At 41.5% G+C, this 14,154-nt stretch overlaps 1 protein-coding gene across 5 annotated transcripts in view; it reads left to right on the top strand.

Moving 5' to 3' along the window:
• ADGRB3 (adhesion G protein-coupled receptor B3) overlaps window positions 1–14,154 on the top strand; it is a 1,235,185-nt gene that overhangs the window by 980,790 nt on the left and 240,241 nt on the right. For all 5 annotated transcript variants that reach the window (XM_068281444.1, XM_068281441.1, XM_068281445.1 and 2 more), the window contains 2 exons: window positions 3,570–3,696; window positions 4,905–5,008. In XM_068281444.1, the coding sequence (XP_068137545.1) occupies window positions 3,570–3,696; window positions 4,905–5,008 (231 nt within the window). The remainder of the gene's footprint in view (window positions 1–3,569; window positions 3,697–4,904; window positions 5,009–14,154) is intronic.

The raw sequence follows: 14,154 nt of genomic DNA on the forward strand, positions 1-14,154 counted from the left end.
TTTAAATTTACAACAAGGCAAAAGACCAAAAGGAGTGACATAGGGAAAGAAAATAGGAAAAATCTAAACAGTAACAGACAGTAACTATGATAAACCTTAAAAAGGTCCTTTAGTCATTCCTTCACTTAATTTGAAAAAAAAGAAAGAAATTGCTGATTGCTTTGGCCAAAAACCTAAAATGTTTGCAGGTGTAAGTATAATGACTTGTGCTTGTCATCTTTCCACTGATCTGCCAGGAAAGGTTGTCTCATCTGATGTCTTTTTGTTCCTGCAGAAACTTCAAAAAGAAGTTTCCCCAGCAGGATGTTGCTTGTAAGTCCTGCCTCCTGTCTCCATGGAGCAGTAAATGCTGCTCTTCCTGGAGCGGAGTAGGGTGTCTGTACAGTGCTCATGCTCTAACTACCACCCCAAGCAATTTGTAAAGATCATTTAAAGTGACAAATGTTGAAAGTATTTACTAGATGTCATGCAAGTGAAATCATGTTTTGTGAGAGTGTTTTATTGCTGCATGTGTCCCTGTTAGGTTACTTAATTCTCATATTTGGACTTGGGTCCCTGGACATAAACTGAGAAAAATCTCACATGTGATACCACATTATTAGTGTGATTATCCTTTAGAGATGGCAAAGAATGTTTACTTTGATATGTGGGTATGTTGTATGCTATTGGTGACTTTGTCGCTGAGAGAAGGTATTGAAGTAAATTATTCCTAGCTAGATCCCCCACTGAAATAAAAATCTGGCAGAAGTTGTAACCCTTCCCCGCTCTATGCACAACAGGACATTTTAGGTGAGGTTTTCACTTTAAAGTACACCTGAGTACAGTTCTATTTGACTTTCCTGGGGCTTCCTCTAGCCCACTGTAGTTTTACAGGTCCCTCGGTTTTCTCAAGGACACTTTGCTGTGCGGCTGTGCCACTCCACCCACCGTGGGCTACTGCTAATGTGCAGCCTAAGAACATTCTGCGCATGCACATAATGCTTCCAGCAATGGGAGCATAATTGAAAAGGTGTGTGGCTGGGGCTGCATATACACATGCACAGTAGCCTATAGCTGGTCCAGGCAGCAAACTTTCAAAAGGGGCATAGCAGCACTACTAAGAAGCTGAAGAGAAAACCAAGGGACCTGTATGGCAACGGGAGCAAGAAGAAAGCCCCAGATAAGTAAAATAGAACTTGTTCCCCCATCTTAAGCACACTCTAGCTCCTCCAGAACCTTACTGGATATTAAAGTGAATATAGGCTTGGGTAGGTATGATACTCATTCAGCACCATTGTGTGTTCATCTGACAAAGGTGCTAGTTTAAGATGTGACATAATTGCTTTATTAAAAATATGCATTGCTCACACTTGAACAGAGTGGGGCTGAATTATGACATGAGTAGACTTAAGCTAAACACAGCTTAACACCAGTGCTACTACACCGGCATTATGCAATGCACAATGCGATATATCTTGCACATTATTTTTTATACAGTAGTATGAAGGATTGCTATGTAACAATGTAACATGCTCATTATGCACTGTGGAAACTGTTTGGATAATGTCATCTGTTACAATGCAGAAATGTGGACATTTCCATACAATTATATGGGCAGTTTGTTCGCATGCAACATTGCAGCACAGTGGTGTGCAAAGTTTGAAAGTCAAGCCCCTTAATTCTCAGTTTGTATTTTCATCCAAAATTCAGACAAGAGAAATAAGAGAAACATATCACTTCAACCATATCTGTATACATAATAAGTTATCAGAATGTAAGATTAATTTGATACCTTTACTGCTTGAGGTATACAGTTGTTGTCAGAATGTACTGTACATGTCATAGTCCTTGGATACAAATTAACTATTGTGCTCCTGCAGTCTTAATACATTGCTGACAATATAGTGTCGATCACTTGCAAGGAGAATTGTATATATTGCATTCTGTGCATCTTAGCTTCTTCTCTGTTACATACTGTATAAATACAGCTTGGTGTTAGAAACAAGCCACTGTAGTTAAGTACAGAGAGATACACTTTATCTCATCTTGATATTTAACACCTACTGAGTAATTTTTATCAGACTTTTCTTAAAAAGAAAAAAAAAATCTTTGCTGATTTCATATCGATCCCCTGAAGGATATTTGCTGACTGTAGCTTGTTAGCTGAGTAGAAAGACAATACTGCAAGGTATTAACCCCTTCACCGCCAGGGGGCACGGCATCGTCTTATCCGCAATGCATTGATACATTACTGTAAATATTATTTCAAGCGGAAAATACATTCTTTGTACGTGTTATAACTCTAACAGAGCATGGCAATCTTCTGCCTATTATAATGTTACCAGGTAACGATTCAGAGACTAGCGAGGGGCAATTAGAAGCATAGCCAAGGATATATGTCTAAAATCCTGCAGCCAGTCTCTCGTAAATAATCCCAATCTACATTGCAGTGCCTTATGTTATTCTGTAAACACACGCAGACCTGGATTTCGTGTTCAGAGGAGCATAGCGACCTTTCCCATATTTTGAGTTCCATGGCTTAATGTAAAGAAGAGAAGCATAAGGACAAATCTTGGTGCAGTTTAAGCCCCATATCCTTGCCAGGATCGTCTATGTATTTTATGATCCTTAGTTAAACCGTATCAGCTGTCCAGTTTCCGAAAGATAATTACCTCCACCCTTGCTTCACACTCATTTTTACAGCAAGGACAGGCTTTAAATGAGTGTACTGCAATGCTGCTGTGAACGGGTTAACCCGGATTACTAAGTGGTGGCATGGCAGCCTTTGCATTGGTTGAATGCCGGGTGGCCTTGAGATATTATTCCAGGAAGGGGGTAGGGAAATAAAGGCACAGAGGGAAAAGCCAAGCAAAATGATGTTTAACCCTTTGCCAAAAGATTGTGTTAAGCACGCTGCCTTCATCAAAGAATTCCATCAAAACCTTGAAGTCTCGTTTTTTTTGTTCGCATCTCCCCCCTCTCCATCTCCCTCCGCATTTTTATCCCAAATACTTCTCTCCCTCTCAGCCCCCCTCCCCTCCAGAGGTAAGGCGCAGGCAGTGTGGAGCAATCCGACGCTGCCCGTTTCCAGGGTGAAATGCACCCCCCTCCCCCCTCTCAACCACCTCTCACATTCAGCCGCTTTTTAATTAATACAGCTAGAGAGGATTCATGATTTAACGAAAATAGAAGAATAGAGATCTAAATAAAAAATACGGAGCTGTTAATTGTAGCATCGGGTTAAGACATTGCTGCGGTATGCAGGGGAATAAACAGCTCCATTTTTTCCCTTTGCTATGAAACAAGTCGTTCTGCAAGAGGTTGCTGCTAGAGGGCTGGCCAGAAGTGAGGCAGCGATCAGCACCAGAGCGGTGGACAGCTCCCTGCATGCAGCCCAGCACAGGAGCCCCTGCTTCGCTCTCCACTCTAGAAATGAAGGCTTATTACTGAACGACTAGAGATGGTCTCTGTGCTGGAAGTAAACGCTGCTCTCCATTAGGCTGCGTCTTTATTTTCCTGCTCCTTTTCCACCCAAGGATTTAGCCGTCAGGCGTAATATTGTCATCTTTTCTCTCCCTCTCTCTTTGCAGGAACGACTCTTTCGGAACCTGGTCCACCCAGGGATGTAAAACTGTGCTCACCGATGCATCCCATACGAAATGCTTATGTGATCGTCTATCTACCTTCGCCATTTTGGCTCAGCAACCTAGAGAAATAGTAAGTAACAAAGGAGAGATACTGACTTTTAAGAAGCAGCTGAGACATGTTAGCGCTGTGCCTAGGCTGTGTATAAAAACCCTCCTTGTATGAAATGGTTGATAGGATAGATCTGTACATTACATGCAAGCCGATTTGCACGTACAGGATGGAGGAGACATTTACATGTTCCGTTTGAAATCCTGCAGCAGTTATATGTACATGTATAACCAGCCTTTATCAAAGCTCCTCTTATGGTCTGAATGGGCTGATTTCTTATTGAAAAGCACATCTGTATTAAGGCATTTGGGATAATAGTGTGTGGTGGTGGTGTGTGGTTTTTCTCCTGCACAGAGAAATGCTCTATGAGGAAGAGAACACACTGTATAGTGGCCATTGGAATGGGGAGCCTAGATTGCTTAATAGATTGCAGATATTCACTGGGCATCTTACACAGCTGCCTGATATTTAACGATCATGACAGTTTTATAAGTCAGATTGTGATAATTGATGCAAAATATTTTACAGCATGCCTTGTGAATAATGTTTTTTAGAAGACTTTTCCAATAAAAATAAAAAAAAAATACAATGTGTTTCTATTCTAAGTTTTAAGTGTATTATTTCTTTGGAAGGATTGACATTGTACTTTTTTTCATCAATGTGTGATGTCCGCTATTAACTGTTTTATATGTGGCCTACTGTTCTGCTAGTTTATAGACATAGTGAGTGGCTTAGCCAGCTGCCCTGTAAAATGTATTTTATTCTGTTATTTAGAAGGCTGCAAAGAGATTTGCAGCTATTGCTAAAGTACCTCCAGTGTATCTTATTTGTTTATTTTTACTTACATTTTCTCAGATTGTAAAATGAAAACGTTAGGGCAGAACAACCTGATGATTTGTGTTTACTAGGGAAAGTTTACTGCAGCCTCTGAGTTGTAGGCAGGGTCCAAAATTTTGAATAGGGTATACTCCCATTATTGTAGTTTCAGATGACAGACGAATGCCAGTGGCTACTATCACTAGTCACCATATTTTACACTTCAGAGAGAATTAAGCCACTCACAGCTGAAATATGTTTAATTGATATAGATTACTGCAGTTTGTGCAATAAAGTTAGTCCATGTGATTTTTTTTTAATAACATGTTAATTGGCATAAAACCTTACTGTAGAAAATTGAGGCAATTGATCATAACTGACAACGTATTGACAACATATCTTTTATTCTACAGATCATGGAATATTCAGGTACGCCTTCAGTCACCCTGATTATCGGCTGTGGTCTCTCCTGTTTGGCCTTGGTCACCCTTGCAGTTGTTTACGCAGCACTATGGAGGTATATATTTGCTTTTGTTTTAATACTATTTAGTTTGTGGCTCAGATTTTAAACTTTGTTAGCATATATTTGGTGGCATGCATAACAACTGATTGTGATGTAGCTTACTCTCACACTTATTTCCAGACATAATATCGCTGCAGTTGCAGGTTAAGGGCTGATTCACACAGATGTTTTCATGGTGGTAAATGATGGCCTAATCACTCATAGGTTAGACGCTGTCCATTCAAGTGAATGGACAACTGCCAGAGCACATGCTGTGCTTTATGGCATCATTTCCTGTTGTGTAATTTTTCCCTGGATGCCACATGAAGCATCCAGGATCTGCTAACTGTGGTGCTTCTGCATGCTCCTGTGGGGGTCAAAACGAGAAGCAAAAATAAAAGGGCAAGAAGGGCTGCCAGAAGTTGATAAATACTTTTTAGCACACTTGCAGATGCACGGGCAACTGGTTGAGATGCCCATTTGAATCAGAACTTAAAGTGAACCTGAGATGGTAGAGGGGAGATATACATACCTATAGCTTCCTATAGCCCCTTCCAGGCCAATTGCTCCCTCGCCATTCTCCTCCACCTCCTGAATCTTCTGAAAAGGGCCACAGAAAATCATTCAGTCGGGGTGCAGTCCGGCCACCCGCTCTTCCCTATTGCATTCCCTTGGCCGGGAGTATTCTGCACCTGTGCAGTAGTAGGTGGTGCAGAATGCACCCCGCAATAGGAGCGCGATGGGGGCACACACAGCTGGGTTGTGCATGTGCAGTATGCTGTGGGCTGGAGGACTTTCAGGGGCCAATTACAGAAGATCCAGGCGGTGGAAGAGGATGCTGAGGGACCGATCGGACTGGGGGACTGGAGAAAGTCCCTGGTTTGTATATCCCACAATCCCTCCCCCACCCTCTCAGATTCAGTTGAAGTAATATTACCTAACTCACTGTCAAAGGGGTAGAAAAAAAAATAAAAGTGTTCCCCAGCTTACAAACAGGCAGGGCCTGACCATAGAGGCAAAGGAGGCAGCTGCCCCAGGGCCCCAGAGCTTGTTGGGGCCCCCAGTGGCTACAAAAGGAAAAAAAAATCAAATCGCCATTATAGTTTTTGAGAAAATTGATTTTAAAGTTTCAAAGGAAAAAAAATACACATTTAAAAACCTGCCGACTTTAATGGTTAATAGCAAATCCACCTTAACCACTTGATGACCCACCCTTTACCCCCCCTTAAGGACCAGCGCTGTGTTTAGTGATCTGTGCTGGGTGGGCTCTGCAGCCCCCAGCACAGATCAGGTAGCAGGCAGAGAGATCAGATTGCCCCCCTTTTTTCCCCACTATGGGGATGGTGTGCTGGGGGGGTCCGATCTCTCCTGCCTGCGTGTGGCTGGCGGGGGGGGGCACCTCAAAGCCCCCCTCCGCGGCGAAATTCCCCCCTCCCTCTCCTACCTGCTTCCCCCCGGAGATCGGGGCTGCACAGGACGCTATCCGTCCTGTGCAGCCAGTAACAGGCTGTCCCCTGTCACATGGCGGCGATCCCCGGCCGCTGAATGGCCGGGGATCGCCGATCTGCCTTACGGCACTGCTGCGCAGCAGCGCCGTACAATGTAAACAAAGCGGATTATTTCCGCTTGTGTTTACATTTAGCCCACAGCGGCGGCCCACAGGCTATTCACGGAGCCCCCGCTGTGAATTGACAGGAAGCAGTCCCTTGCGCGAGCGGCTGCTTCCTGATTAATCAGCCTGCAGCTGGCGACGCAGTACTGCGTCGCAGGTCCTGCAGCTGCCACCTTGCTGACGCGCGTTATGAGTGCGCGGTCGGCAAGTGGTTAAATGCTAGAAACCCTAAATTTGCAGGATATGTTAAGGAGATCATTAGGAATGCGAGGAAAAACAATTTTTCAAAAAGACCTTATAGTTTTTGAGAAAATCGATTTTAAAATTTCGAAGGAAAAAAGTATACTTTTAAATGCAGTAAATGTCACTTTTAGTAGCAAACCTAACGGTAGTGTAATTTTACATGCATCAAACAAAAGTGCAATAAATTTCCTGACGGGGTTTCCAGGGGGTCTATACGCAGCTGCAGTGCTTTGGCCAGGGATCGCTATACAGCCGCAATATGGCTGTATGAAGATCCCTGGCATTTTTTCCTATTTTCCCAATTTTTTTAATGTTTAGCGTGTGGGATTTTTTTTTTTAATTACGTGGGGTCCCCCCTCCTGAAACTTTTTAATCCCTTGTCCCCCATGCAGGCTGGGATAGCCAGAATGTGGCGCTCCGACCGACTGGGACTTCACACCCTGACTATACCAGCTGCAAAAAAGGTCCCCTAATGCCGATTTTTGTTCCGGGGTATATGTTGGGGGGCCCCCCAGGTTTATTTTGCCCTGGGGCCCCATTAAACCGGCCCTGCAAACAGGTTCGTTTCTGAAAAGTTGTTTGTAAGTGAAACCTGTTTGTAAGACAAGTCACAAGTTATACATCCTGGTACTAGTGGATACATGATTTTTTGGGGGGGAACAACTCTGGATATGGACATAGAGTATAAACAATGTGTTATTCCCAAATGTGCTTTAAACTACTTACATGTTACAGTATTTTATAAAAAAAACTATTGTAACAATAAAAATATGTATTAACTAAAACAGCACAGTATAGTTTGTACACAAAGACAACTTTGTATATGGTTGAGATGTATGTAACTTGAGTCGTTTGTAAGTAGGAGATTATCCGTGCCAGTAAAGTTCCATTACTCAAAGCAAAACAGTAAAGGTGAACTTTTATTTTTTTGTATTAGAAACACAGCCTTTTGTGTAAACCAGCCACAATCTGCTGACACAAACTTAACTGGTGGAGCATAGACAGAGTTGAACCTTTACTTCCACAAAATAATAGTTCTTTAGACTGCCCAAAATGGATTTAACAGGGCTAAACCAGGAATTTACCCAGAGCTAATCCGATTTGTGAGCGGATGATTAATTAGTCATAGATTTGATGAAATAAGCTAATGACCTCTTATACTCTATAATGTGGTGCCGCCCAAATCTCAGTGAACTTTATAATATCCTTGTCTTTTTTCCCTACAGTAGTAAGTCAATACTAAGTACTATTAAACATTGTTATGCTCCTGCCAATCAGGTCATCATTTATACTGTCATTTTCCAGTAGGAGAATTCCAAGTCTGACATTTTAATGCATTAGGTCCATTAGTAAGTACAGCCATTTGTATCCACAACAACATCATATCCCCCATTTTTCAGAACTGCTTGCTCTTGCTCAGTTCTGATTAGGTAAACAAATGGCTGGGATACTTATCATTATAATGCTGGCTTGATAAGCATATTACTTTAATTAGTTGTAATAGTTGAAGCATATAATTTTATGATAGTGCAGACATATCCTTGCATAAAAGTATATTGATGATAAAAAGCTTAGTGGCTGATTTACTATAGCAATGATTTGCAACCTACCCAGGACTGTAGCATGGGTAGAAATCACTGCTATTTTAAACAAGCCCCTATGTTTTTGGGTGCTTTAAGTGCTTTATCAGCACTTTGAGGATGATTTTCTCAATGCAATTTGGGATAAATCGTATTTAAGTTTCAAAGTGGTCACTTCAAACCCCAAAGAAGGTGCCAGACATGATTGGAAATGTATTGTGATTGCATCAGAGCTTAATTTGCTTTAGTGCACACCTCTTTTAATAGCTCACTCTTACTAAAATGTCTCTTTCAATGAATTGGATCCAAGTATACCAAGGGGAAAAAATAAACATATATAATTGAGAAGGATGAGGAAATAAAGTAGTTCTTAGTACTCACATCACAATACAGGAGCTCGTGAGATGAAAGTCAGATGAAAGTTTAGTAACATGCATGATGGATAAATTGGTTACCACTCTTACCTAGCAGCTCTAAAGTCTTAAAATTCAAATCTCAGTTAGGTAACTCAGGGGCAAACGCAGGATTTTTAAGGGGGGGGGGGGGGTTCCTGAAAGGTCCAGAAGCACGTATGTCCCGAGTGCTTCCGAATACAGGTGGCTCCATACTGCCCATGCACAAAAGTGCGCTGGCGTATTACGGAGCTGCCTATCTTTGGAAGTACTCAAGGACACTAGTGTTTCTGAGGGCTTCTGGTAGCAGCAAATGTGAACGGGGTACAGCGCTGGAACAACTCCCCAAGAGAGGAACAGGAGATAGACTTAGTTTGGACAATTCAGTGGAATATGCTACATAGTTTCACATAGCGCAAGCGATACCCATATGATGCAGGGTTATATGCATCTGCGGAAGATGTCGGCGCTACATAAATACTAAATAATAATATTTTGCCTCACCAGGATTGCACTTTTATTTAGCTTTCCTGTAAGACAAGAACACACAGTCAGCTCTAGGGGAAGAGGGAAACAAAGAAGAATGAGGGAGGGCTGGTGCACACCAAGAGTGCTTCTGAGCGTTTTTCAAATCAACAGTGATTTGAAAAGCGCTTGGCTAATGTTACCCTATGTGGGTGTTCCCACAGCAGCGTTGTGATTTTTTCAAAATCGCAGGTATACTGCATGTAGCATGTTTTTGAGCAATTCATTCAAAAATCGCTCTGAAAATCACTTCACAAAATCACACTCACAAATTGCTAGCGATTGCTATTGTCAATTTGGCGTTGCACTAGCCCAGAGAGAGGAGTGGAGAAATTGAGAATAGCCTGAGATGGAGCAGAGAACTTATCTGTATTGAAGTCCCACATCACACAGGCTACTTGCCTGTAATCGGACTCCTGTCCCTGTCAGTCTCTCACACAAGTCAGAAAGAAGCCCTCCTGGAGTCTAGGGACTGTCAAAAACTTTTCAGCTTGTTATCCACACCTTATCCACACATGCAGTCATTATAACAATGGGGAGAGACCAGACAGATGTTTGCCCACAGACCCTGAGTCCAGGCAAGCTCTGCATCATGCTGTGCATATTTACCAGCTTGTCTGCACTCTAATTTCATCATGTCTGACACTTCTGTGCTGTGGAGAGTCCAGGACTCCATAATCAACATTCTCTCACTGCAGGCTGCATCTTCTTGTGAGGGTTGTGAGGGAAGCTCGGCTGCCTCTCTCATTCTATTAGCTGGAGGGAGGCACCAGAAGTAAGAAGGGAGGGAGAATGAGGCTGTTTATATTATGCGGGCTTCCCTGGCTGAATACACAGCTCAGTGCAGGGGGGAGGTTCCAGACACCCGGAATAGCCCCCTGAGTTCGCCAGTGTAACTCTCTGCACTGCATTATGTTTGGGGAGGGAGCCATTTTGTGATTGGTGGAACGCCAGATAAGGGGGTTGAGCTTGGGGTTTAAAATAGATTAAGGTGAGGAGAGGGGATATACGGTCTGAAAAAGCCCTAATTGAGGGGTGAAACAATCGTCAACTTGCCTCCACACCTCTGTTGGCTGCATCAGTGCCTGCTATATCAGTACCTCTGGGAATTGATAAGTACATGCATTTTACTATACCTGGTTTTTAATGAAGATTGTGACTAATGTTGTGGAAATATTAACTGCATAAACGTGTTGCTCCTGAAAATCTTTCTGTTCTTGGATAATGTTATATGGATCTTTGCTTAACCGGAAGTTTGCACCATTTAAATGAGTGAATAGTGGTTATCAGGCATGTTTATTGGTGTGCACTCACTGTCTAACTGTATTGTGGAATACTGCATTATGTTTGCATTAAAATCCTGTTGGTACTTTGATTTCCTCTTACATCCCAGAGACAAACTGTTAGGTTAACTGACTTCCCCACACATTTCGCCATAGTTTGTGGAAAGAATACTGGGTTGGGAGTACCACTGAGCATCAGTAAATTAATGCAGGCTTTATACTCGATTTTGGCACTGGCACTCAACCTCCAGATAATGGGTGCTGGAAGGTGTGCCAGCACTTGCCTATTATTATTTATACAGAGCTTATATCTTCTGCAGGACTTTGCAGAGAATATAGTCATGTTACAAATAGCCCCTTAAAGGAGCACTCAATCTAATTCATACCACTCTCATAGTCTAATGTCCCTACCACACTTTAAGACTAAATGGGGAGGGGCTGATTTTCAGTATGTTTTGGAATGTGTGAGGGAACCAGAGAGTCCAGCACAAACCTTTATAAACACAGAGCACATAAAAATAAAGAGGTTTTATTTTTGGCACCAGAATTCAGCTGTTTTATAGCCAAAGTGCTGGCTTTCAAGATATTGGCACTGAGTGCTTGGATTCTGTGTCAGGTATGAAGATGAGAAAATATGACCATTTAATTAGGTTTACTGTTTAGAACTAGAGGTTATTTTAGAGGATTAGCAAAAGGGAAATAGAGTAGTGGCAGGTTAACTTAATCAGTTAGGGTAAGAAGGTTACGGTTAGCACTAGAAATGGGGTTGCAGAGTTATGCATCAGGATAGGGATTTCCATTAATGTGATTGGTTAGATATAGATAACCACAGTAGATAAGGAACTATAACACTGAAAACAAAACAAGATTGTATACTCAGAGTACAACAACAACGCAACATTGGTAAAGCGCTTATCTTGAACGTAGGACCCAAAATACATAAGCTTGTCTTAGATCAGTACATAGTAATGTGTAAAAAAAAAAAGGTATGTGATCATGAATGCCTGACTTAACAGTTGGCTTTTCAGTTTTGATTTAAATGTGTCCAGGGTTGGAACTGTCTTGATTTAGTTTGGCAAGGTATTCCACAGGGTAGGGGCAGCATGACAGAAAGCTCTGTTTTTTTAGTTGAACTCTGGGGGTGGTCAAGTTACTGGTTCCTTTTGATCTGAGGTTGTGGGAGCCGGAGGTGTGACGCAGTTGCAACAAATCATTTAGTTATCCAGGCGTACGTCATGTAGGGATTTAAATGTTAAAATGGCAGTTTTGAAAAGGATTCTCCATTTGATGGGTAGCCAGTGTAGTAAGTAAAGAATTGGTGTTATGGGGCAGTGGTTGGCTTTTTAACAGTCTAGCAGTGGTATTCTGTACTAGCTGCAGATGGTGTAGGTCTTTATTTGGAAGGCCAACATAGAGGGCATTGCAATTGTCCAGCTGTGATGGGATGAAGGCGTGAACTAGGGTTGGAAGTTCCACTGCAGGAACAAGGTGCTTATTTTTGCAATATTCCTTAGGTGAACTAAGGAATGTTTCACAACAGCTGAAATTTGATTCCTGATGTTTAATTCCCCATCAATCAGTAAACCCAAGATGTGCACAATGTTAAAGCTTGAAAGGTCTGAGTTCCTTATTCCTAACCCAGTGGTGTTGACTGTGTCTGGAGCAGCATTGCTGTTAGGCGCTGGCCTCCGGTGACAAGAACCAAAGTTTTGTCAGCATTTAGTTTAAGCAAGTTTACATTCATCCACTTCTGAAGCTCAGCTAAGTTAGCTCAGCTTAGTACCTATGTATTAGCCAGCATTTTGTTAATACTTCTCCTTTGTGCCATATCGACCTGCACTGTAGCCCAATAAACTCTATGAATTGTTCCATGTGATCTGTAAAGCATTACAGAATGACATGCTTAATACACATAATGACACCATTCATTCTAAATTATAGTGTCATAATCTCAGTTCTATTAAAACAGTGTTTAAGTTTGGATGGCTGGATGACTGAGATGCTGATAGTAAAACTGCTGACAAGATGTTAAGATCAATCAAAAAGTCATATGATTTTGTGAAATTGCCGACATACATGAATGTAATGTGTTGATGAACTCCTTTGAAAATGTACATTCTAATGCACTGTAGTTTTAATTGCCATGCTGATTGGTGCTTTTATGCAAATACCTAGTCTAAGTGTTAGAAAAAGGTCCCATGGGAGCTGGATGTATATTATAGGTAACTTGGACTGAAATTAAAATGACTACTTTGGTAAATCCGTCAGTTATGATAACCCATGATGGAAGTTGTCACGTAGTCTGCTGATGTACGTGGTGGTACATTTAAAAAAATGTCATTTGGAATATGATTTAATGAACTTTAAGAATGAATATACTCAGAGTTCACCACCAGACTGAAGCTACAATCTGTTCTGCCAAGTTTTATTGTCCAGCCAATTTAATTCTTGCTTAGAGCATTTTTTTTCCTAAACCAAGTAGCTCAGTAGTTTGAAACACAGAATTGTGGAGGCAGAAAATTAGATGTGTTATGTCAACGTTGTCCAGTCAGTAGAATGTGGATGTGTATGTGTATCAAGTGGAAGTAAATCTAATTCAGCTGGAATTTTCCAGTAATCTAGTAGATGTTTCCCCAGTAAAAAAATATATGTGCATATGGTATTTTTGAGTGGTCATGTCATACAGCTATAGTGTTATTTATTTACAGTATTTTTTTTATCAGAAAAAATAGGTTTTACCCAGCTGTCAGGATTTATCCCTCTTAAATTACAAAGCTAGCAATTTATTCAGTACAACATACAAAGAGAACCCTAGCTTGCTTTTGCACCTAGCTTGCTGCTGTAACTATTTAGAATAACACAATAAGTAAAGTCGAATTTGCAGCAGAGCAGTCTCATATCTAGGAAGCAATTTGGGAACCAGCCCACTCAGTGAACTGGTAATGGGTATATTAGGGCATATGCATTACATACAATGTGTATATATGAATATCTCTCTAAGGGCCAGTTCAGACGGGTGGTAAACACAATATTTTCAGCAGGAGATCCTGTCGTCCTGTCTTTGTTGCTAGCATCAGCTGTGTTCATGGTTCTATATCTTTCTAGGAGCTCAAAATGTGAGATGATGATGGAACAATTGGAACCAATGCAAACTGTTGCCGAATGCTTTTCTGTGCGATGGCATCGGTTAAAAGCATTCAGCATCGGCTAAAAGACCTTCTGCCAGCCATCAATTTGAACCAGTCCTTATGACATGATTTTCTACCCCCTCGTTATTTTCTGTAAATCCCACTGGGTGGACCAGAAATTAGTTACTGTGTATAGAAGGGGAGTATAAAGGCAAAGCCCAGGACTGAGAGGAGTTCAAAGGGTCTTGAGATCTGATCTCATATTGAGTGGGGCAAATGGCAAGGTGGTCAATGATTAATACAAGTAGGATATCAATAATTCTCACAGTATATGCTTACCTTTACAATCTGAACTTGCTTACAGAAAAAGGAGTTAGTTACTAATCAATAGTAGCTGT

This window comes from Hyperolius riggenbachi, chromosome 4 (assembly GCF_040937935.1).
Source record: "Hyperolius riggenbachi isolate aHypRig1 chromosome 4, aHypRig1.pri, whole genome shotgun sequence".
NCBI classification, from domain to species: Eukaryota; Metazoa; Chordata; class Amphibia; order Anura; family Hyperoliidae; genus Hyperolius; species Hyperolius riggenbachi.